Source organism: Raphanus sativus, chromosome 4 (genome assembly GCF_000801105.2).
Source record: "Raphanus sativus cultivar WK10039 chromosome 4, ASM80110v3, whole genome shotgun sequence".
NCBI lineage: Eukaryota > Viridiplantae > Streptophyta > Magnoliopsida > Brassicales > Brassicaceae > Raphanus > Raphanus sativus.
In genome coordinates, this window is record NC_079514.1 from 7,959,514 (window position 1) to 7,984,578 (window position 25,065).

A 25,065-nucleotide genomic window follows, 5' to 3' on the forward strand; every position below is an offset into this window, starting at 1 on the left:
ATGAATAACGATAATGATCCATCAAAGTCACTCATCACCGGACCACACTTTCTATTGGTGACATTTGGAGCACAAGGCCACATCAACCCATCTCTCGAGCTCGCCAAACGCCTCGCCGAGACCATCACCGGAGCTCGAGTCACCTTCGCCGCCCCCATCTCCGCCTACAACCGCAGTATGTTCTCCAAAGAAAACGCCCCCGAAGCCCTAATCTTCGCCACTTACTCCGATGGCCACGACGGCGGCTTAAAATCCTCTATTTCCTCCGACACATCTCGCCAATCTGTAGTGGGCACTACAAGCATTAGGAGGATGGGAGAATGAGCTTGGCTACTGTCACGACCTCCTTGAAGCTGACGTCTTTAACAACTCTGCATGGAATCAGGTATTTGTGAATGACACATGCTAGACTCTCTCTCACCCTATTTGAATAACTTAATTTCCTTTAAATCTGGTAGAGGCACTACGTTGTTACTAGATCTCCTTCGTTGGGTGGCCTAAAAGCATGAGAGAACCTGAAGTAAGCTACACAACCAAGGCCATTTTAGGCAATCCTGGGAACGAGAGCTCGTGGAGATACCTGAAAGCTCTTTACAGAGAGGGCACAGAGTCTTGGATTAGTGATCCAGGTGTTTCTTCCGTCTGTTTGAGAGTTCTTTCCCGCACGGATTGCTTCCATGGACACGCTCTGAGCACCCTTTTGGATCTTCTGTGCGATGGATTGAGACCAACGAGCGAGCATAGAGACTCGGTGAAAGCTCTAGCAAATGAAGGAGCAGATTACAGCTTGGCCGCTTTGGTGTGTAGTGTGTACTATTCTTGGTCGTCTAGATCCTATAAGAGGTAACTATTGGGCGTGGAGGAAGAGCAAGATTACAGTGGAAATGTGAAAAACACATTGATTATCATGAATCCTATGTAACATGTTTCCATGCATGGAAGGTTCAAAATCAAAACGAATCTTGATTTCTTGGCTTGCTGTGTTTATTGATTGAGATGATGTATGCACGCAAAAATTAAGGAATGTCACTGACCCGGTTTAAGAAAATAGAAACCCGGTTTAATCAAATTAAAAATACAATCGCGGTTTGGATAGATTCCGGTTCAACATGTGAATTGATAGATGTGGGGGGAGAATGTGGTCATGTATGCTTTGTCTTTTGTGTGTGTTGTGACTTGTGATATGACATAATGTGTGGTGTTGAAATGGGTAAGCCAGATTTGTGATCTGTGATTGGTCAGACTTTTAGCTCATAAAGACCTTCTGAAAAGAGACAATTAAAAAGCATCGACAAAGAAGTTAAATATCATTTTCTTACAATTAGCAATTCGAACAAGAAAAGTATCATCATTAGAATTTAAAACTCCTATATTTTCTTGATCAGCCTATCAAATTGAATTGTTTTGTACATGAATGCGAAATGACGAGATGATCACATCTCCGGAAGAGAAAGTATCTGATACACCATTTTCTTAATTACTCACTCATATATATTTGGTGGTGAGTTATATAAGACTTAGCGTGAATAACCTACTATAAATCACAAGACCGGTATGTGACAATTCATACGCCACATGTTACAGAACAACTTTAGAACAAATTTATAGACTTGTGATACTAGGTCACATCTATCATGGACTCTTTAATTGTCAGACTTCCAATGATTCTAGAGACTATACGCATTATGCAACTTACAATAATTATTACAAGTTAACTTGGAGCACAGAAAAGGATCATTTTGATTTTAGCAAATTTTAATTTGAAGCGTTCGTTCATATCTTCCCTGTGACAGTCACTATTATAATGAGTTTTTTTTATAGTTACAAATCACCAGAAAGTTCCATAGAGTGATATGGCATATACTACCATAACATTTGGGTCCCTTTTTTTTTCGGTCAAAACATTTGGGTCCCTTAATTAGTTAACTCGAGCATGAATGTGTAAGACACTTCTAGGTTGCTCAGAATTTATAACCTTTTACTGGTAATGGCCATACGCTTCTATAACTTTGTAGAGCTTGAAAATGCATTCAAGCTATGTGTCATTCATGCTTGAATATAAAGATTAAAGATATCAAGCTCCAATTTAGTAAACTTTTAATAACTTGTTAAAATGGTGATATAGATTATATATACATGAAAACTGTAAATATGGTTGGTTAAGTTGTTGCTGAGGAAAATAATAGGAAGTTTTTTTTCGAAACAATAGTAAGTTGCATGGCCACATAGCTCTCCTGGAACCTGGCAAGTCGCCTTCAACCGAGCACCGCTACAAACACTTTTAGGTTCATACATGTACACTCCATCGATCCTAATTATTTTATTAACGTGTGTAAAGTAAACCAATAAAAGATAATGTAGAAATAAGTTACAGTTGAATTCAATTTCTTTTAACAGAAAGCGAATTATACATGACTTCATAACTTTCTCGAGTCTGATTATTATTAAAAACCAAATAATTTTAAGATATTAATTTGAATCGTAGCCACTTATGTATATGGACCTGGTCATTGATAGAGGAGGAATAACAACTATGGAATCGACACATTGACTCATCATAACCACATCTATATAGCATCCACTCAGGTCACTCGTCAAACCAAACTGCTGAATAATGCTTTAGATCTGTTAGACCTTATTATTTGAGGTTCATTAATTAATACTAAGATTTTCAGATGTATATATATATTGTGCCTCCTCTAAACTTAATCAGCAGCCATAAAAATCAGATCTGTTTTATATATATAGGATCCAACCGGTGACCACATTAAAAATGAAAGGAATCAAAGGGAAAGTAATCCAAAGGAATGATATGGAATTAATTAAAAAAAAAATTGTTCCTTATCTAATTTGACATGGAATATATTTATACTATAATTCCTCATAATAAAAGGAACGTGGAAGGAACGTGCTATAATTCCATGTAACTGGTGAAAAAAGACAGGAACTGGAAAGAACATGCTATTCCCTACAATTTTTTTTCTCAGTTGGTATTACCAGTTGGACCCATAGACAGATCTGTGTAATTCCTCCATCAATAAAAGTTTTTCTTTGTTCGTGGAGGTAATCAATCGGTAAACCACATTAAATTTATATATCTTTCCTTATTGTTTATTCACTTGTTAATCTCTTTTTTGTCACATCCATCATAATAAATTGGTATCAGAGCTTCGGACTGAATCTGGTGAGAAGATGTCTCGAATGAACATGAAGATCGACAAGTTTACTGGAAAAAAACAGTTTCAGTCTCTGGCAAATCAAGATAAAGGCGTTGCTGAAGCAAGAAGGTCTTTAAACACCGTTGTCAGGGAAGAAGGTTGAACATGTTACAGCTGATATGGAGGTTACTAAAGAGAAGGCGCATTCAACGATTTTGTTGAGTCTAGCAGATAAGATCATCATCAAAGTTTTGGGTGTTGATATTGCAGTTGGTTTGTGGTTGGAGTTAGAGAGTCTATACATGACGAAGTCTTTGACTAAGAAGTTATTTCTGAAACAACATATATTCGCTCTGAAGATGCATGAAGGTACACAAATTCAGGATCATCTTGATAGACAAAATTTCATTATGTTAGATATGAGGAATATTGACTAACTCCTATGAGATGAGGATGCGGGCACTGATTTTGTTGGTATTACTGCCTAACTCCTATGAGAACTTTGTTCAGTCATTTATAGGGAGTAAGAATACAGTAAGTTTGGAGGAAGTCAGGTCAACACTTCATAACAGGAAATTGCGACACAAGGCATCATGTTCTGTTAGAAACGACCAAGCTTCTATATTGTTTGTAGGTGGTGGAAAGAACTTTGAAAAAGGAAAAAGGTCAAAAGACAAAAATTCCTTTCTAAAAGGTTTAGGGCATTGGAAATTAAATTGCCCTAAGAAAAAGAAGCAAGCTGGTTTTGCTGCTGTAGCCGAGAATGAAGTTAAGTCTGATAACAATATTGCGCTGGTTGCTCATGGAAAAACACATCATAAATATGTGTGGGTCCTGGACACAGGCACATCTTATCATATGTGTCCAAAGAGAGAATGGTTCTCAGAATATGAGGCAATGACTGTTGGCAAGATCAAGATGGCGAATGACTTTGCTTATGATATTGCTGGAATTGGTTCTACTAAGCTCATGACACATGATGGTAAAGTCTGCACGTTGAATGGAGTTAGCCATGTTCCATCTATGTCAAGAACTTAATCTTAGTTAGTCTTTTGGATAGCGGAGGTTTCGAGTATTCAGGTGGAGATGGAGTTCTGAGTGTCTACAAGGTTCATATGTGATTTACAGAGGTTTCATTCATGGTACCTTGTATCTGCTGGAAGAATCTACGGTTTCAGGTTCAGCAAATGTTGCACCTCCAGAGGTTCACAAGGAAGATATGGACAAGATGTGACATATGCGGCTTGGACATATGGGTGAGCGTGGGATGCAGATTCTGTCGAAAGGATGTTCTTTGTTGCCATAAGACCAAAAGTCTTGAGTTTTGTAAGCACTGTGTGTTTGGGAAGCTACATCAAAAAAAGTTTCCTAAGGTTGTTCATAAGAGAAAAAGCACACTGGATTATATCTATTCAGATTTTTGGGGTCCCACCAAGGTGGAGTCGCTAATGAGTCACAAGTATTTTGTGTCAATGATTGGTGATTATTCGAGGAAGACTTGGATAACATTCACGAAGCATAAAAATGAAATTTTCAACAGTTTTAAGGAGTGGAAGATAGTGGTGGAGAATCAAACTGAGAAGAAAATTAAGAGGTTTCGTACTGATAATGGTTCAGAATTCTGTTCATCATAGTTCGATCAGTTCTGTAGGAATGCAGGAATTGCTAGTCAACATACAATCAGATATACACCACAGAAAAATGGTGAGTAGAGAGAATAAACCAGACATTTCTAGGGAGAGAGCGAGGTACATACTGTCTAATGATGGTTTAGAGAATAAGTTTTGGCCTCAAGCAGTTATTACGGCTTGTTATTTGATTAATTTGGGACCATATTCAGGCATTGAGTGTCGAATACTTAATGAGGTGTGGTTAGGCAGATCTGCTGATTACTCTATTTTGAGAGTCTTTGATTGCATTGCACGGCTTATTATCATGTTGATGAAAGAAAACTGGAACCAAGAGAAAAGAAGGGAGTGTTTATAGTTTATGGAGATGGTGTCAACAGATACAGAGTCTAGTCTCCATCTAAGAAACGATTTGTAATTAAAAGGAACATTGTGTTTGATGAGAGTTCTATACTCAAAATTTCAGCTGAGTCCATTTCAAAAGCAGAGCAGGAGGATTTTGACAAACATGTGGAGCTGCAGAAAGTGCAGTCGGACTACCCTAGATCAACTGATCTAGTACCAGGGAGCAATCGATCCACGCCAGTCACAGGATCAAGTGATCGCAGAGATCGGATCTACCAATCGATGTTCGTTAACACATGATCTATCGATCCTCAAGAAAATATCAAGCGATCGACGTCTGATGAGTAGCCCGAGACTTCTAATTCTGGAGTTGAAGCAACTTGATGTGAAGACTACTTATAAAGGTAGGAATAACTGATAATCATGTGGATATATTCATTAAGCTGGTTCCTCACATCAAGTTCAAGCATTATCTTGATTTGCTGAACATCTCAAGTTGTTAATCTGGCCTTGATGGACGTCAGACTCTAAAGGGCATCTAGCTCTAAAGAAAATCTGGCTCGAAGAAAACATTTGGCCCAAGTAATGGCATATGAATTTTAGGAGCATCTGGTCCGATGGGACTTCTGACATCCGAGTTCGACGTAACATCTGAGCAAAGAGAGAATCTAGTATATTTGTAGTTTGAGTACGAAAAAGTGCATTCTGATACATTTAATTGTGGAGGATTTAAGTCAAAGTGAAAATTTGTTGAATAATGTCTTGAATCTGTTGGGCCTTAATATTTGAGATCCATTAGTGCTAGGGTTTTTTGGGACACAACTATATATATCTTATGAGTCTGTGACTCTTCTAAACCTAGTCAGCAGCTGTAGAAAAATCATATCTGTCTTTTTTGTAGACAGATCTCTATAATTTCTCCATAAGTAATTTCTCCATCTATAAAATTTTCTTTTCATCTATGAAAATAGCCAATTGATAAATCACATTAAATTTCTGTCTTTTTTTTTCTTGTTTATTCATCTATGTTTTTCTCACATCTGTCACAGCACAAGCATCTTTTTTTTTGTCAAGAGCACAAGCATCTATATATCTAATAATTAAGAACCAACAAAAATAAAATAAATTAAGCTCAGAGAACCTTCTTTTATATAAAACGTCAGCCATTTCTACTCTCACTAATAGCTCACCATCAAGACATCAAACACCAATTTCTATTTCACGTGAGCAAAAAGATATATATCTTATAAAACTCTTCACGAGAAGATATATTTTTATTTATTTTAGTGATTTATATTTTAGGAAAATGAAAAGTATGATCCTGAAGACAACACCAGAACTCTTCCAAGGATATGGAGTGCACCGTACGGATCATCTTGGCGAAAACCGATTGGTTAGTCGATCATACCGGCTAGGTAATGGATCAAGCCGGTTTGCTAAAATTGGCACAATCCATTGCCAACGGTTTAGCATAGCAAAAACCGGTTTGAAATCGTGAGGTAAAGGCACGAGCCATCCTTAGCCCTGTGTCCGAGCCGGCCGCTACCCAAACCAAAAAGGTAAGTCTTCCATTTTGATCCATCTTTTTTATGTGTCTTGTGATTGTAGACCGATTTTCTTAGGCTTCCTTGGTTTTTTTTTTTACGCTTATTATGTTTCAACTTGAGATTCGTAATAAAATTCTGACCGACCATTGGATCGAAACCATAGCAGCTCAATTTTTATTATTTTATTTAAACTCAGTGGGTGAGTAAAACCGGAGATGGATGCTTGGTTTATTCTCATTGTTAGAACACAAAACGGGTTACGCAATCGTGACATTGGTTTTGTCTTGTGAAAATGAGGATTGTTGATGCAATGATGTTGATTGGTTCCATAACTCTACTTTAAACACGGAACGGTCGAAAGTTAAAATGGCACACGAAATCATTATAAATTGAAAGAGACGTTAACCGTAAAGATGATCATCTAACTCCGGCTTAGTAAACTAGTTAGGTTTTAACGAATCCCTGGTCCAAATTGATGGCTAAATAATTGTTTGAGTGGACTATGCATATAGATAACATAAGGGCTTGTGCTTTTGATCAGATTCTTGTGCCACTTGGTAGATCCTCCAACGCCACGTTCCGTAAATTGTAACACAAGAATCTTCGAAGAAAAGTGGTGGTAGATAGTTAATTGTTTGCGTGATTAGATATGAGATATAGTTTGGTTTGACGACACATCTATGACGAGTCACCGAACGGAAGCGTCTATAAGTTTTAGCATTTCAATGTCGGAGTTTTGGAATGATCTCTTGAGAAGATAAAATGTTGTTTGCTGACGTACCATGCAAAAACAAATTTCCTTATAGTTTCCATAAAAATATATATATATATATATATATATATATATATATATAATGAACTATCCTGAATGAACTTTCGACTTAATACTTTATATTATGAGAAAATAATTGATACTTTAGAAATGATTTTCTTAATAAGAGAAATATAATGTATATGATTATTTCTTTTGAAAAATTGTAAAATTTATTTTCTTGTCAGTTTGGTCTGAATATTTTCTATTTTTATTTGTTTAAATTACAAACATTATATTTAGCTGATAGATAATTAGTCATGTCCAATTTAAGTGGGATAGAATTCATCAGTTTTATCTGCTTCATCCAACCTTTTGAGTATATATACACGTACATGCCCTTCCCTGACTTTCAACATTTCTGCATTCTAAATTCAATTAAAAAAAAAAACTAAAAACTAAAAAAAAATTAACAACATGATGCAGCGAGTGTTCACCTTCGGAAAAGGTAGAAGCGAAGGAAACAAGGGCATGAAGTCCTTGGTATGTAATCAGTATCATTATACCAAACTGTATTATATACATCAATCTCTTTAATAAAAAATGTTGATGTAATAGTTGGGAGGTAAAGGAGCGAACCTGGCGGAGATGGCAAGCATAGGCTTGTCGGTGCCGCCGGGACTAACCATATCAACGGAGGCTTGTCAGCAATATCAGGTCGCTGGCAAGAAACTTCCAGAAGGTTTATGGGAAGAGATTCTAGAAGGTCTTAGCTTCATTGAACGTGACATTGGAGCTTCCCTCGCCGATCCCTCCAAGCCACTCCTCCTCTCCGTCCGCTCCGGCGCCGCCGTAAGTAAAAATATCTTTATTTTTTATGTTGTCAGCATAATTTATATGTATTTAAAAAAAAAAAAAAGACAAAACATTGGCTTGTCTTCCATTTATCTTTGTGTTATAGATCTCTATGCCCGGTATGATGGATACCGTACTCAACCTTGGTTTAAACGACCAAGTTGTGGTCGGTCTAGCCGCCAAAAGTGGAGAGCGTTTCGCTTATGATTCTTTCCGGCGGTTTCTTGATATGTTCGGTGATGTTGTAAGTCCTCTGTTTTTATACAGCTCCAGATAACTTGTACAAAACGAAACTCTCTGATCCTTTTCTTTGCTTTCTTGATCGATAAAGGTCTTAGGGATTCCACACGCCAAGTTTGAAGAGAAGCTGGAGAGCATGAAGGAGAGCAAAGGAGTCAAAAACGACACCGAGTTAAGCGCCACTGATCTCAAAGAATTGGTTGAGCAGTACAAGAGCGTTTACTTGGAGGTCAAGGGTCAAGAGTTTCCTTCAGGTTAGATATGATTCATGTTTATTGACATGAGATTTAAATAATGACATTCAGTTATTAGTTAACTGAACATTTTTGGTGGGTTAATTGCAGAACCGAAGAAGCAACTGGAGCTAGCGATTGAAGCGGTGTTCGACTCTTGGGATAGCCCTAGAGCCATCAAGTACAGAAGCATTAACCAGATAAGTGGACTGAAAGGAACCGCGGTGAACATTCAGTGTATGGTGTTTGGAAACATGGGAGACACTTCAGGAACTGGTGTTCTCTTCACCAGGAACCCTAGTACCGGAGAGAAGAAGCTCTATGGCGAGTTTCTCGTCAACGCTCAGGTCTGTCTACCTACCGCAATTGATCAGTTGTTTCTAAAATTGGAAACTCATGAACTCCTATTGATGAGAAACATCCCACATCGGAAATATAAGAATTATTCTACTACTATATAAAGGGTTAGGGTCAATCCACTAATTGCCAATTGGTTTTAAGTTGGAAGCCCATAATTAACCCGAATCTAATATGGTATCAGAGCGGTCGATCCTTGTGGATCAAAGTTAAATTAAAAAGAGCCACCCGATGTTGGACCACTCCGCGGATGGTATTCCCACAGTTGTCCACGCATGTGCGTGAGGGGGAGTGTTGATGAATAAAGTCCCACATCGGTAGTTGGAGAAATAATTAAGTAATATATAAAGGGTTAGGGCCAATACACTAATTGTCAATTGGTTTTAAGTTGGAAGCCCATAATTAATCCGAATCTAACATGGTATCAGAGCGATAAGATCCTTTGACCTAATTTACTACAACTACTACTACACCGGTGTTGGATTCTCTGTGGATGTTATTCCCACAATTGTCCACGCTTCAGACCTAGATATGTCTGAGCGTGAGGGAGGGTATTGATGAGAAACATTCCACATCGGAAATATAAGAATTATTCTACTACTATATAAAGGGTTAGGACCAATCCACTAATTGTCAATTGGTTTTAAGTTGGAAGCCCATAATTAACTCGAATCTAATAACTCCCAAAATGTTATGGACAGGGAGAGGATGTGGTTGCTGGGATAAGAACTCCAGAAGATTTGGACACAATGAAGAGAGTAATGCCTCAGGCTTACGCGGAACTTGTAGAGAACTGCGACATCTTAGAGGGGCATTACAAAGACATGATGGTTAAGTACAACACACAATTCTATTTGTTACTAATGAAGCAAACAGGACACATTATTTAAGTCTCAACAATGGTCTCAAAATGTGTGTTGCAGGATATCGAATTCACGGTACAAGAGGAGAGATTGTGGATGCTGCAATGTAGAGCGGGTAAGAGAACTGGTAAAGGTGCGGTGAAGATAGCAGTTGATATGGTAGGTGAAGGTCTTGTAGATAAATCTACTGCAATCAAAATGGTGGAGTCTCAACATCTTGATCAGCTTCTTCACCCACAGGTAACATATATATACAGACTCAAAAAAGATTCAATTCTTTTTAGGCCTTTAGGGTTTAGAGATCAAAACAGATTATTAGGGTTTGGCAATTCTAATCAAAGTTTTGTTTTCTTGATGGGCTAGTTTCATGATGTGTCGGGGTACCGTGAAAAAGTGGTGGCAAAGGGGTTACCAGCGTCTCCAGGAGCGGCGGTTGGACAAGTTGTGTTCACGGCGGAGGAAGCCGAAGCTTGGCATTCTCAGGGCAAGAACGTGATTCTGGTAAAATAAAATAAATACTCATAAAATGTCTGAATAGTATAAACCGGAACAACACTGCGATGTCTGAATGAGTCTTTTGACATGAGATTTAAGGTTCGAACGGAGACAAGCCCTGAAGATGTTGGAGGCATGCACGCGGCTGAAGGAATACTAACGGCGAGAGGAGGAATGACGTCACACGCGGCGGTTGTTGCTCGTGGTTGGGGGAAATGTTGCATCGCTGGGTGCTCAGAGATTCGCGTCGACGAGAACCATAAGGTTTTCTTTATTTTGATTGTTTGTCAAGTTAGGGTTTTTTCAAAAAAAAATTGGGGAAGCTTGTTTCTCAAGTTAAGATTTTTTTTAAAAAAAATATTTTTGAAAAAACTTGCAGGTTCTTTTGATTGGAGATTTGACGATAAATGAAGGTGAATGGATCTCGATGAACGGAACAACAGGTGAAGTTATATTAGGAAAACAAGCATTGGCTCCTCCGGCTTTAAGTGCAGATCTTGAGACTTTCATGTCTTGGGCTGATTCTGTCAGACGTCTCAAGGTGTGTATGAGTTTCTTATTTAACATATTTTTTCACATTTTTCAATCTTTTTTTTTGTAATATTAATGTCTTGATGATCAAATAAGGTTATGGCGAATGCGGATACACCTGAAGATGCCATTGCAGCTAGGAAGAACGGCGCTGAAGGGATCGGTCTTTGCAGAACAGAGCATATGGTAACTTAACACTCCTCTGTTCTTGATCCCATGTGTCCATGTTGTTCTTCATGTTGTGTTTGGCTTTGGTTGTTAAGTTCTTTGGCGCAGATAGGATCAAAGCAGTGAGGAAGATGATAATGGCAGTGACAACAGAGCAAAGGAAAGCTTCTCTAGACGTCTTGCTTCCTTACCACGTTCTGATTTCGAAGGGATCTTCCTTGCGATGGACGGTAAACATATTTTTTGAGTCTCTCTTTCAAAATGTAGAACTTTTGAAACAAGGCATTAATCTTTGATGTTCTTGTTACCTATAGGTTTACCAGTAACAATCCGTTTGTTAGACCCTCCGCTTCACGAGTTTCTCCCTGAAGGTGATTTGGATGCTATAGTACACGACGTAGCTGAAGAAACAGGCATGAAAGAAGATGTCATCTTGTCACAGATTGAGAAACTCTCTGAAGTCAACCCAATGCTTGGTTTCCGTGGTTGCAGGTTCTCTCTCTCTCTCTCTTTGCACCTTGGTTATTGTATTGGCTTCATTACAAAACAACAGTCCGGTTAATTGTTTTTGTATATTACAGGCTTGGAATATCATATCCAGAGTTAACAGAAATGCAAGCACGTGCGATTTTCGAAGCAGCAGCGTCGATGCAGAAACAAGGGGTTACTGTTCTTCCTGAGCTTATGGTTCCACTTGTAGGAACTCCTCAGGTAAGTGAAACAAACATATAGACTCTTTGCAAGATTATCAAGAAAAAATTTAAAAGAAATGATGACAATGACAGGAACTGGGACATCAAGTTAATGTAATCAGGAACGTTGCAAAGAAAGTATTTGCTGAAACGGGTCATACCGTGAGCTACAAGGTTGGGACAATGATTGAGATCCCACGAGCCGCGCTCATTGCAGATGAGGTAAATGTAGTAATGTACTACACTACCTGTGTAAGCATTACAACAACATTGCTAAAGTAGAAGAAACTCTTTTTTTTGAACAGATTGCGGAAGAGGCAGAGTTTTTCTCGTTTGGGACAAATGACTTGACACAGATGACATTTGGATACAGTAGAGACGATGTTGCAAAGTTTTTACCGATTTACCTCGCCAAAGGAATTTTACAAAACGACCCTTTTGAGGTAATGTAGAGAAGTTCATTTGCTGTCTCTCTCTCTCTCTCTCCAAAAATGTAAAATCTTGATAGGTATTGTTTATATGCTTTGTACCAGGTTCTTGATCAAAGAGGTGTAGGGCAACTTGTCAAGATGGCCACAGAAAAAGGAAGAGCGGCTAGGCCTAACCTCAAGGTAAGTTTTGTTTGTGAATTGAATTTGAATCACATTATAGAGTTTCAGACTGAATTCTGAGTTAATTAATAAAACAGGTTGGAGTGTGTGGAGAACATGGAGGAGAGCCATCATCGGTTGCATTCTTTGCTGAAGTAGGACTTGACTATGTCTCTTGTTCTCCTTTCAGGTATATTATTTAGTTACTGCTCATATCAAAATCATTATTGTATCATTAAATAAAAATCTGATGTGATGTAAATTTGGGGATTTTTGTTTTTGTATTTGGTTGCAGGGTTCCTATTGCAAGGCTAGCAGCCGCTCAAGTTGTTGCATGATGACATCTTGATGGCATTATTCTGTGAATAAAAAATGAAAACTAGATTTTTGGAAGAAAATCAAAGAAATTGCTTTTTTTAACTTTTTGTCTAAAAAATAATTTCATGGATTAACCGAAGTGTTAATAAAAGAAAGAATACTGTTGGGATATTTTAACATGTCCATACGCTTTATACTTGCATCAAATAACAAATGAAAATAAATTGATCACATAATCTAGTGGAATTGTTAAGAAGAAGATTAATAATCTTTCACCTGAAACCATCTTCAAAGATGTTCATACTCATACAAATAGGTTCAAGTAACTATAACTTCTTGCAAACCAAATATCATAGAGGCTTTGTTACCTACTAAGGAACCAACAAGTGTGAGGAGCTTTTGTCTTTTATGAACCCAAAATCAAGACATTGTTCTTATTTTCAAAGACACTTAACTATTCGTTTAGGAACAAACCGTTTAAAAGATCAGATGATGATGATGATGAATTCCCGTTTCCAACTTCATCAAAGAAGCCATTTTCTGCACTTTCTTTCCTCAACTTGCGCTCTTCGACGATGGATTCTTGTGTACCAGCACAGATATTCCGTTTCCCTTGCCTTAAGGGTTTATCCGCGACTATAAACTTGCTTCCATCTCTGACACGTTCAGAAAATCCAGCCCAAACTGTAACAAAAACATCGCATTTTAAAAGCAAGAAACGACTAGAATAGTCACACATCTCATGATCTTACAGAGTTACTACTCTCCATAAGTTTGCTGCTTTCTAACAAAGTTTCTTACAATCTTAAATCAGAATTAGCAAAAAAACAAAAAAAAAAAAAAACAGAGAAAAAGTACCTCCAAAATGATGCAAGACAATAGAAGCTGCAACAGTGACATTCAAGGAGGCAGTGCCACAGCCATACTGAGGAATGTATACAAAGAAGTCACATATCTCATACTCTTTGGCAGATAAACCTGATCCCTACCAAAAAAAAAATCACATTTAGTAATGATAGATTCACCAAGTCTCACATAATGTCATCGTCACACCAAAGTTTGGTGTTCCTATTGATTCACTAGTTCCTTCAACGTTCATAGATGAAAGAAAGATGAAGAACCAAAACAACCCATCACACTGAAGAATCCCTAATATTATCACCTCTCATATCTTTTCAGACCACTAATGTTACATGTCCTCTTGATGATCAAAAGTGATGTAGTGATCATAGATTACCTCATTACCAAGAAGAAACGCAGTGTTTTTTTTAAAAGGATGTTCGTTGATCGCAGAAGCTCCATCTGCAATCTCAACTCCACATATATCACAATCTTTCTCTTCCTTTTTTTAAGTAAAACCAAACACACAACCACAACAACAACAAAAGAGACACAAAAGTGAATTAAAAAAAAAAAGAAGAGAACATAAAGTTGCCAACTTTATTAGAGGGGTAAGTAAGTGTTGAAATCAGACCTTGAGATAGTCGCGAGCTTCTATGAGGGAGTGGAAGTGGCGGAAACGGACGTGAGAAGCGGAGCCATGGCTGCCGAAGGCGTTGAAGTCACGGCGGCCGACGAGGATCACCTCCGTCACACCGCTTTGCTATGTTGTGAACAACCACGTAGCTCTCAAACCCCACCATCCTTCCTCTTCTTCTTCTCCCTCCCCAGTGAGGGTTAGCCTTAAAAACCAAATTGAAGAACCTTGATTGATAACCGGAATTAATCAATTTGGTTTAACCGGGTTTATGGCAATCAGTGAGTGAAGAATTTCTTGATCAGTTGTTGACTAGGGCTGACTGTTTTTCCCGCTACCACCCGCAAACGCAGCTTTTGCGATTTATAGCGGTTGTTGGCGTTTCGAAACAATCACAGAAAACGCTACAAATCGCTTCAAACCGCTCTGAACTTCTTAAAATCAAAAGCTGGTTCCAGCTAGCGTTTGCGGTTGCGGGCGGTTGCGGGAGGATAAATTTTTTTTCTTTAAAAACAGAATAAATAAAATAATACTAAAAATATCCAATAAAAATTTTCAATTGAAGTAATAGAAATTGTAAAATGTATTCATATTATATTTCAATTTATATTATAAAAATTCAAAACTAAAATATTTTCTATAAATTTTTAAAATTGAATAATGTGATTTTATAAATATAAATTTTATATTTATCATATTATTATGATTTTTAATATTTTTATAATTACCTAAAATGTAAATATTGTTAAATTATTATTTAACAGATGTTGCGTTTGGTAGTTTACCAGTCATAAGAATCCCGCAAACGCAACAATTTCTAACAGCTGTACCAGTCGTACAAATCTTTAGAAAACGCTTAAAACCGCAACTACCCGCACCCGCAAACTCCCGCAACCGCAACCGCAACCGCTGCGGTTACACCAGTCAGGCTCTAATTAATTGATGATGAAATAATAAGATAGGTTTAAAGCTTGATGGACTGGTTAACAGTTGATAGTATTATTATTTAACTTCTTATTATTTTGCATACAACAACCTTAGTTATTAAATATATACTCTGATTTAACACTTTGTCTAAATATTTTCAAAATAAGACATTTTAAAAAGATACACTTAGGTATCTTTTCTAGGATTGTATTTTAATAATATCTTTAGATATCTTTTTAATTAATATAAATATATATTATTTTGAATCTTTACTTTTAAAAACTAAAAATCGTAATTAATTTTAAATAATAGTATAAATGAATATTAATTTATTTTTATTTAAAGAACAAGAAATAACACTTCTTTAATATCTATATACACATAATTCATATTCATTATTAAATTACTACACCAACTAATAAGTATAAAATAATTTAATCAATTTATTAACTATTTTATAAATTATAAAATTAAATAATTACATATTATTTACATATTCAATAACATATATTTAGATGTTTTACAATATACTTAAACTTATTAAAATAAATATTATAGTAATATATTTTAAATAAAATAATTTTATATTTATTATTCATAATTAAATTATAATATATAATTTAATATATTTGAAATTGATAAAAAAAGAAAATACTAAATTCATTTGATATTCATATTGTTCAGATGATATATAACTTATAGTTTCAGATGATACAAATACATCAATTGTAAACAGAACAAACTAAAAGTCAGTTGATATTAATATCTATCTTATTAAAACGGAAACATTCTATTGGATCTAACATTTATTTTGTAAGTTTTTAAATTAATTACACATTTATACTTTATAGTTAAACCTACATTAAATCACTATTGCTATTTTCTTTATACTACTATCCATGTTTCCAAACAATATACTTATTTCTTTATACTACTATCAATGTTTCCAAACAATATATTTTTTATACTACTATCAATGTTTCCAAACAATACAATAATTAATCTTAGTTATTTTATATCTATCATTTTCTCTTTAAAATTTTGTAGAAACGTCATAATTTCATAAATTGCAAAATAATGAACTTTAAAATTTGGATTATAAGATTACAAATTATGAAACTATTACAATTTAAATCAAATTAGATTACATATCGGTCATCCATCAGTTCAATCGGTTAGTCTCGGGTTTTAGTAATTTTTTAATATGAATAATTTAAAAACTAAAATTGAATTGTCAGATCTCCGGATTAACCGGTATAATCACAATCGGGTTGAATTTAAAAACACTGATTTAAATGCAAAAATATTTTAAATATACACTCTATAAAAATTACCAAAATATTTATTAAGTTATTAGTGAAATTTTCATCGTAAAATATTTCGCGCTTCTAAAGCGCGGATCAAGATCTAGTTATTTAATATATTTGAATATGATACATCAAACTATCGGTTATGTTTTATGATTACAGTTTTTTCCCGAATATTTTCATAGGTATGTAAATATTTATCAAATGTGAGATGGATTGATAGTTGATTTATATTATAACTTTTAAAACTTTAAAATGTAAATAAAACTAATACGAAGCACGTTATATAAATGAAATATCTTATTCTTAGAAGTTATATTTATATAAATGTTGGTTAGTTATATATAACACTTCAATCAAGTAAGTCAAAAGTGTGTACACCAAGTATAGTATTAATATTTATATAAATTTGGTTAGTTATCTAGTAAGTCTATTAAGTATAATATTAAAAGTGTGTACACCAAACACGCTATACTTTTTTTATATTTTGTACACGTAATATGATAGGCATCTATCGAGTCCTTTATTATATACAAGCTCTTCGGAATACTCGACCAAAAACAAAGTTGAAAAAAATGGCGATCTTGCTCTGTTTCTTCTTGGTTTTGCTTCTTACTCTTGTATCATCAATCTTTCTGAAAAAGATTACAAACTCAAAGTATAATCTTCCTCCAAGCCCTTCAAGTCTTCCAATCATCGGAAACTTACACCATCTTGCGGGATTGCCACACAAATGTTTTCATAACCTATCCATGAAACACGGGCCAGTGATGCTTCTCCGTCTCGCGTCGGTTCCAGTGGTTGTTATCTCATCGAGTGAAGCAGCTGAAGTAGTTCTCAAAACTCATGACCTGGAATGTTGCAGCAGACCAAAGACGTCAGCGAGCGCAAAAATCACTTACGGTTTCAAAGACATCGCTTTTTCGCAATAAGGGGCGTACTGGCGGGAAGTGCGGAAACTCGCGGTGATCGAGCTTTTTAGCCTTAGGAGGGTTCAATCGTTTAGGTATATCAGAGAGGAAGAGGTCGGACTTGTGGTGAAGAAATTTTCTGAATCTGCTTTGAGAAAATCTCCTGTAGATTTAAGCAAAACCATTTTCTCACTGACCGCAAGCATCATTTGTAGAGTAGCGTTAGGGAAGAACTTCATCGAGTATGCCTCTGTTATCGATCAAGAAAGTATCGAAGAACTTGTTACCGAAGCAACTGTAGCTGGAGGGACTTTCACTTTCTCTGACTTTTTCCCTGGTGCACTTGGAAGATTCCTAGATTGGTTGTTTCAGCGTCGCAAGAAGATCAACAAAGTCTGTGAAGAGCTTGATGCTTTTTATCAGTATGTGATTGATGATCACTTGAAGCCAGAAGGAAGGAAAGAGCCGGATATCGTTTCTTTGATGTTGGATATGATGGATAGACAAGGAAATGATGATTCTTTCAAACTCAATATTGATAATGTCAAGGCTATCCTCATGGTAAAACCCTCAAAATCTTGGTTAGCTTAACAAGTGATATTTAATTAAACTAAAGATATTATGTGTGTTGTTATATGATTTTCAGAATGTATTTCTGGCGGGGATAGATACAAGCGCTATAACCATTATTTGGGCCATGTCAGAACTCGTTAGAAACCCTAGAGCAATGAAGAAAGCTCAGGAAAAGATTAGAACCACCCTTGGGGACAACAGGGAAATAATCACTGAAGATGATCTAGGCAAAGTTGATTACTTGACACTCGTAATCAAGGAAACATTTAGACTACATCCACCATTTCCACTCATACTCCCAAGAGAAACAATGTCTCACGTCAAGATCCAAGGCTACGATATTCCCCCGAAAACGCAAATTCAAATTAATGTATGGACAATCGGACGTGACCCCGAACGTTGGACCGACCCTGAAAATTTCATCCCTGAACGGTTTTCTGATAGTTCTGTAGACTTCAGAGGACAACATTTTGAGTTGTTACCGTTTGGCTCTGGTCGGAGGATGTGTCCTGCGATGCAAATGGCGCTTGCTACTGTGGAGCTAGGATTGATGAATTTGCTTTACTTTTTCGATTGGGAATTGCCAGATGGAATGAACTTTGGAGACATTGACATGGAAGAAACTGGTAATATCACTATTGTCAAAAAGGTACCTCTTCAACTTGTTCCCCTTCAACGTTATTGATGTGGAGACCCAAAAGCTTGATACCCTCGAAAGTTCACGAGCATGGTATGTATGAGTTTTAGGATAGTGTTGCGTTATGTAAGAATTAATATTTGAACAGAATAAATAAAACTCTTCCTTTGGTTCAGCCAGTAGTCGAGTCTTTTTATTAGGTTTTTGTGATTGAATTTTTAAATAATGGATTTAGAAAAAATCCAAACCGGATTATATATCAGATTACCAAGGTTATTGGTTCGATTGTAGATGGGTCGGGTTTAAAAATATTGGAATTTGTACATTTTCCATATATCGAAACTTCGTTTGGATACAGTATGGTGATATTGGTTCAATTATAACAGTAAAAGTTTATCTTTAAAAGTTTAATTGTTGGTAAGTTAGTTGTAAGTGTAATGTTGTTATTATGAAATTTTTTTTTGCAGAGATTTTTTTGTACTTAAATATGCTATAGAATATTTTTTGTAGTTAAAATTATTATAGTTGTAATCGATATGCTATAGAATATTTCAAAATAAAATATACAAAATATATGATGTTATATAAAATAATTAATTTTTATGAATTAACATAATATATATTTATATTTTTTATAAATTATCAAAGTTTACTGTAAAAATATATTACTAAAAAATCACAAATACTAAAAAAATTAGAAACAAATAACTGATCTGCTCCGAATTTTGTACAAACAGATGTATATCTACGATTAAATATATAGTTTTAAATGTAAAATATTATATGATTATTATTTAACATATAATTTATTAAGTTTTTTTAAAAAAGGTACTTATAAAAATATTAAATTAAAAGAATATAAATCTTTATACAAAACTACAATTTTCTAAAAAAAAAATTATAAGAAAAAATATTAATTTTAAAATTTTATAAAACATATAGTTCCATTAATTTTTATTTTATATTTTTATGATGTAAAAGATATTTAATTGATATTTTTTTTTAGATTTACTTGTATTGAACAAAATGGTGAAGTATCCGTAAATATCTGTGAATATTCGTAAATATCAAATAAAAATTTTGATATCCAGAAAACCGCATATGATATGTATGTGAAGCAAATCAAATAAAAAGTAAAATATTCGTGAAATACAAAATAAATGACAAATACTAAAAATATGCTAATATTCAATCTATGTCTAGGCTTATTGTTAACCTCGTGTAAGGATGATAAAAAACGTGCACAAAAACAAAATATCTTTTTTTTTTGTAAAAACATAGAAACATTATTTTTCTCATAAGCTGAATAGCAGATACACTAGTCTGATGTTGTTATTAGGTGTCAATAATTATTTTCGGAAATTATCTTAGAAATACTTTGACATTAGTATTGAGTGGTCCCATTGCATTAAAGAAAAAATGAACACCAAAGTTTATTAAATAAAATATGTTTTTTAGTCATTTTGTCCTCATCAAATTTTTTAAAAAGTTAAAAATTAAAGAAAAAACTTTACATACACGAGAAAAAAAATGTCAATGATTTAACAAAAATTACAGTTTAATTGGTACAACAAAAGAGGAAGGAGTTAATCATCATAATCATTTTTTTTTAAATGTCGTCACAAATTAAAACCAATATATTTTAACTATATATTGAATATATAAAACATAAATATGTGAAACAAAATTCTAATTAAACCCGATTAGTTTCCAGTTAAGTTATTATGGTCAGTGACAGAAAAAAAAAGTTATTACCGGTTAGGTCTTCACCGACCGTACGACCTTAGCATCTAATGGATTCTATGACACTGAAAAATACACACAACGATAAAATCGTTTACTGATATTATATGATGGGAGCTATGGGCAAGATAATAACACGTCACTTGGCAAAAAAAGAAAAAAATCACACATAAATGCGAAATGCGAGCCAAGGGTGGTTAGTTAAGATATGTGGTCGAGAATAAGTGAGTAGGTTTGTATACAATGTGTGTTGAGGCTTTTAATAAACGCGTTCAAGGTTTTCTATAAATAAGTAATAACCTCTTTCTATGCGAGTATCTATTATCATATAAACAACATCATTTCGAATCGAACCTTATTAGGTCGTGATTTTATTTATTCACCAATTAATGGGATCTATTTTGCGAATGGAGTTCGAATCTTTGCCATCTCCAACACCAGTTCATGTAATGCTCGTGTCGTTTCAAGGACAAGGCCACGTCAACCCTCTCCTTCGTCTCGGCAAGCTGATTGCTTCAAAGGGAGCACTCGTCACCTTCGTCACCACCGAGCTTTGGGGCAAGAAAATGAAACAAGCCAACAAGATCGTCGACGGTGAGCTTAAACCGGTCGGTTCCGGTTCGATACGGTTTGAGTTCTTCGACGAAGAGTGGGCTGACGACGACGACCGCAGAGGTGATTTCATTTGTTACATCTCGCACCTCGAGCAAGTCGGGAAACGACAAGTGTCGAAACTCGTGAGGAGGTACGAGGAAGCGAACGAGCCCGTCTCGTGTCTGATCAACAACCCGTTTATCCCATGGGTCTGCCACGTGGCGGAAGAGTTCAGCATTCCTTGTGCAGTGCTGTGGGTCCAGTCGTGCGCTTGTTTCTCCGCTTATTACCATTACCAAAACGGCTCCGTTTCGTTCCCGACGGAAACAGAGCCCGAGCTCGACGTGAAGCTTCCTTGCGTCCCACTCTTGAAGCACGACGAGATCCCTAGCTTCCTCCATCCTTCTTCGCGGTTCGCGGGATTCCGACAAGCGATTCTCGGACAGTTCGAGAATCTGAGCAAGCCCTTCTGCGTCCTCGTCGACTCCTTCGACGCCTTGGAGCAAGAAGTGGTCGACTACATGTCGAACCTCTGCCCGATCAAAACCGTTGGACCGCTTTTCAAAGTGGCTAAGACGTTGACCTCTGAGGTGAGCGGAGACATCTGCAAACCGGCAGATCGGTGCCTCGAGTGGCTAGACTCGAGGCCCCGGTCGTCGGTTGTATACATCTCGTTCGGGACGGTTGCTTATCTGAAGCAAGAACAGATCGAGGAGATCGCTCACGGAGTCTTGAAAACGGGTTTATCGTTCTTATGGGTGTTTAGACCTCCGCCGCATGATATGAAGTTAGAGACTCATGTCTTGCCGCAAGAACTAAAAGAAGAGAGTGGGAAAGGTAACGGGAAGATTGTGGACTGGTGTCCGCAAGAGCAAGTGCTGGCTCATCCTTCCGTGGCGTGTTTCGTCACTCACTGTGGATGGAACTCGACGATGGAGGCTTTGTCTTTGGGAGTTCCCGTGGTTTGTTGTCCTCAGTGGGGAGATCAAGTGACCGACGCGGTTTATCTAGTTGATGTTTTTAAGACAGGAGTGAGGCTTGGCCGTGGAGCTACGGATGAGAGGGTTGTGCCGAGGGAAGAAGTGGCGGAGAAGCTTTTGGAAGCGACGGTGGGGGAGAAGGCGGAGGAGTTAAGGAAGAATGCTTTGAAATGGAAGGCGGAGGCGGAAGCGGCGGTGGCTCCCGGGGGATCGTCGGATAAGAATTTCAGTGAGTTTGTGGAGAAGTTAGGTGTGGGAGCATACAAGGTTAAGGAGGGTCATTAGACCAATGTGTTATTGTGTTTCAATTATTTTTTTTTTTTTTGAATTTTGCATATTAGTGTTCAAAAGTTTATTTGTTCTGTATTTGGTTTCACTTTTGCATTATTAGTGTTTCAAACTTTCATCGGGTAAAATTGTTCATCATAAGTGTAATTCACATAAATCCATATTCATGGTAAATTAATTGCAAATAAAAACTATATGTCATGAGTCTTTGAGAAATGGATGTACTCATATGTTATGTAATCATTGTTCTTCTCATTTTTTTGCGTATATGTATTGATTCTTTTTTTCTACCGTTGGCATCGATCCTTACATATACACCCTACATATTTTTAAATAATGATGTTTTAGATTTTTTTTTTATTTTGTATTTAAAATAGTGATGTTATAGATTTAATCAATGCATTTATTTTAAAACTAAAATATAGCTTAAACGGTAAAGGGAAGATTGTGGACTGGTGTCAACAGGAGCAAGTCTTGGCTCATCCTTCTGTTGCGTGTTTTGTAAGTCACTGTGGAATCGACCACGGAGGCTTTGACTTGGGGAGTTCCGGTGGTTTATTTTCCGCAGTTTGGAGATCAAGTCACTAACCCGGTTTATCTGAGTGATGTTTTCAAGATGGGAGTGAAGCTTGGCCGGGGAGCAGCGGATGAGAGGATTGTGACGAGGGAGGAAGTGGCTGAGAAGCTTTTGGAAGCAATGGGTGGGGAGAAGGTGGAGGAGCTCAGGAAGAATGCTTTGAAATGGAAGGCGTAGGCGGAATTTTGTTGAGAAGTTGGCATGTGAGAAGTGGCTGGACTGGAGATAAGTCTTTAGTAAAAAATATATATTAAAATGCTAAAATAATGTCCTATAACTATAAGAAAATGTTATAAATAAGATAATATCCTCTATTTAAAACATAAAAACAGGCTATATTTAGGAACTTATAATCGAATATTAAACATATACATATATTAGTTCTATACTTCTTTAATATTGTTATATCTAGAGTTTTATGTTATTGAAAGTTACAAAAATCCTAGTGTTTCTACAAGAAAACAAAGAGTCGGCTTCTCTAGCATACGACATTCCCTAATTTTCAATTTTGATAATTTGAATTCCTTTACTTTTTCTCTTATAAATTTATAATCCTCCGGAATCAAGATCCTATATTTTTAATCAGAAAAAAAAATATTATATGTCATATATATGCAAAACAACAATATTTGTGACACTGATTTATCTGTTTTTAATATATTTTTCATGCACAGACTGTGACAGATATCCTACGTGAAGGGGAACTGACATTATTTAGACAATTATAAATCTATCATATTAAATTATGATTGTGACCTATCAGTAAATGTTTATTTCGACAATTATTTTTCTATATTATCTATTTAAAAGATAAATTATATATTTTCTAACTGCATCAAAATCAAACAAACTTTATTTCGTAATTAAGTCAAATAGTCAATACATATTTTGTAACATCTTCTCCAAAATTATCGGTGGCTATTTATTTCTAATATTTATATTCGCCAACAGTTATATATTAATAACAATTAGTCTTACTCCTTTGGACAGTATTCCATCCAGTTTTTTCTTGTGTTATTCAATAATCTTAAACCTTTTTAATAGAATTTTCACCTTTTATGTGATTAATATAACACATTATTTTAATTATATATACAGTTACATTATATTGACATATTTTCCTATAATGATATGCTAATTAGTCATCATAATATTGATTAATAAGTATAAAAAATAATTATTATATTATAGACACTTTATATTTGTTAAGAAATACAAAATAAAACATTTCTAATAGTTTCACTTTTTATTTTCACCCCTAATATTACGAAAAAAATATATACTATTTTCGCCGACTATTACAGTATAATATTTAATTATAATAAACTTTTATATATTTTTTTTAAAAAAATTATTACATTACAACAACATAATTTACATCTCAGCCCAAGAAATTAGGATTTATTCAAATAAACATTAATTTGTTCAAATTTTAAATATTTTATGCATATATCAAAATTATCAATTAACAAAACACATGATATTAAAATAGGATTTAAGAGAGTTTAAATGGAATTTTAATAGATAAAAATATTCATCTAAACTCATTTATTTTAACCAGTTTTAAATAGTTATTCGATTAAAAATATTAATTAAATGTGATTTTAGCTTCACCAACTTTTGCTCGCGATGTCCATATAACCAACTGTTGTTCATACAGTCGTACTCCAAGCCACCCTCCTGATCGCGCAGTTGGAATGACTGTGAATCTGTAGTCTAAGCATCACTCTCACATTACTAGGTCAAGAAATTTTTGGCACATGACCAGTGGCGGATCCAAAAGTAAATCTTATCAATGTCAGTTTATATATAAATATCAATACAAAACAATACGTATATAAAAGATGAAAAAACATAACAATATTTGTGCATATATATTAAATATATATTTTCTCATAATATTATGATTTTAAATAAATTGTTAAAAAAATAAGTGTAATTTTAAGTTTATTGGCAAAAAACACACAAAAAATCATTGATATTGAATAAGGTATAGTTCTATTTGTTATCATTTATTTTCATATGCATTAATCTTTTTACTTTCTAGTTATAATGTATGGGTTAGAAAATTAAAAATCTTGTTGGTTTATGTCCAGATGATCTTCATATCCATTTTGTTTATCATAAAACTTCCAAGGATCGTTTTAGTTAGTGTTAAGATAGAAATAGAGACACTAACTAAAGTATCTCTTAGTGTTGACAGAAAAATAGTGTTCAAAAAACAAAACAGAGAAAGAAAAAAAATTATATTAAATATACTATTACATTTCAATTAGGATT

At 35.2% G+C, this 25,065-nt stretch overlaps 2 protein-coding genes and 3 pseudogenes across 2 annotated transcripts; 4 read left to right on the plus strand and 1 right to left on the minus strand.

The window, feature by feature from the left end:
- LOC108850173 (protein farnesyltransferase/geranylgeranyltransferase type-1 subunit alpha-like) lies at window positions 1–1,262 on the plus strand (annotated as a pseudogene).
- Window positions 1,263–6,219: 4,957 nt separating this feature from the next.
- Window positions 6,220–12,942, plus strand: LOC108848596 (pyruvate, phosphate dikinase 1, chloroplastic). Its single transcript, XM_057009098.1, is given in 23 exon segments — window positions 6,220–6,354; window positions 6,434–6,620; window positions 6,622–6,690; window positions 7,916–7,972; window positions 8,048–8,281; window positions 8,391–8,528; window positions 8,616–8,778; window positions 8,869–9,104; window positions 9,816–9,944; window positions 10,038–10,217; window positions 10,341–10,478; window positions 10,572–10,736; window positions 10,852–11,013; window positions 11,100–11,189; window positions 11,267–11,360; window positions 11,363–11,401; window positions 11,486–11,663; window positions 11,753–11,882; window positions 11,957–12,085; window positions 12,169–12,306; window positions 12,397–12,474; window positions 12,552–12,643; window positions 12,749–12,942. Coding segments are annotated over 22 exon segments (2,865 nt in total). The 5' UTR covers window positions 6,220–6,354; window positions 6,434–6,437; the 3' UTR covers window positions 12,792–12,942.
- Window positions 12,943–13,084: 142 nt separating this feature from the next.
- Window positions 13,085–14,429, minus strand: LOC108848597 (uncharacterized; annotated as a pseudogene).
- Window positions 14,430–17,012: 2,583 nt separating this feature from the next.
- On the plus strand, window positions 17,013–18,778 carry LOC108852917 (cytochrome P450 71B2-like; annotated as a pseudogene).
- Window positions 18,779–20,618: 1,840 nt separating this feature from the next.
- LOC108855779 (UDP-glycosyltransferase 84A1) lies at window positions 20,619–22,257 on the plus strand. The gene has a single exon (XM_018629677.2). The coding sequence runs from the start codon at window positions 20,736–20,738 to the stop codon at window positions 22,203–22,205; it is 1,470 nt and encodes a 489-aa protein (XP_018485179.2). The 5' UTR covers window positions 20,619–20,735; the 3' UTR covers window positions 22,206–22,257.
- The last annotated feature ends 2,808 nt before the right edge of the window (window positions 22,258–25,065 follow it).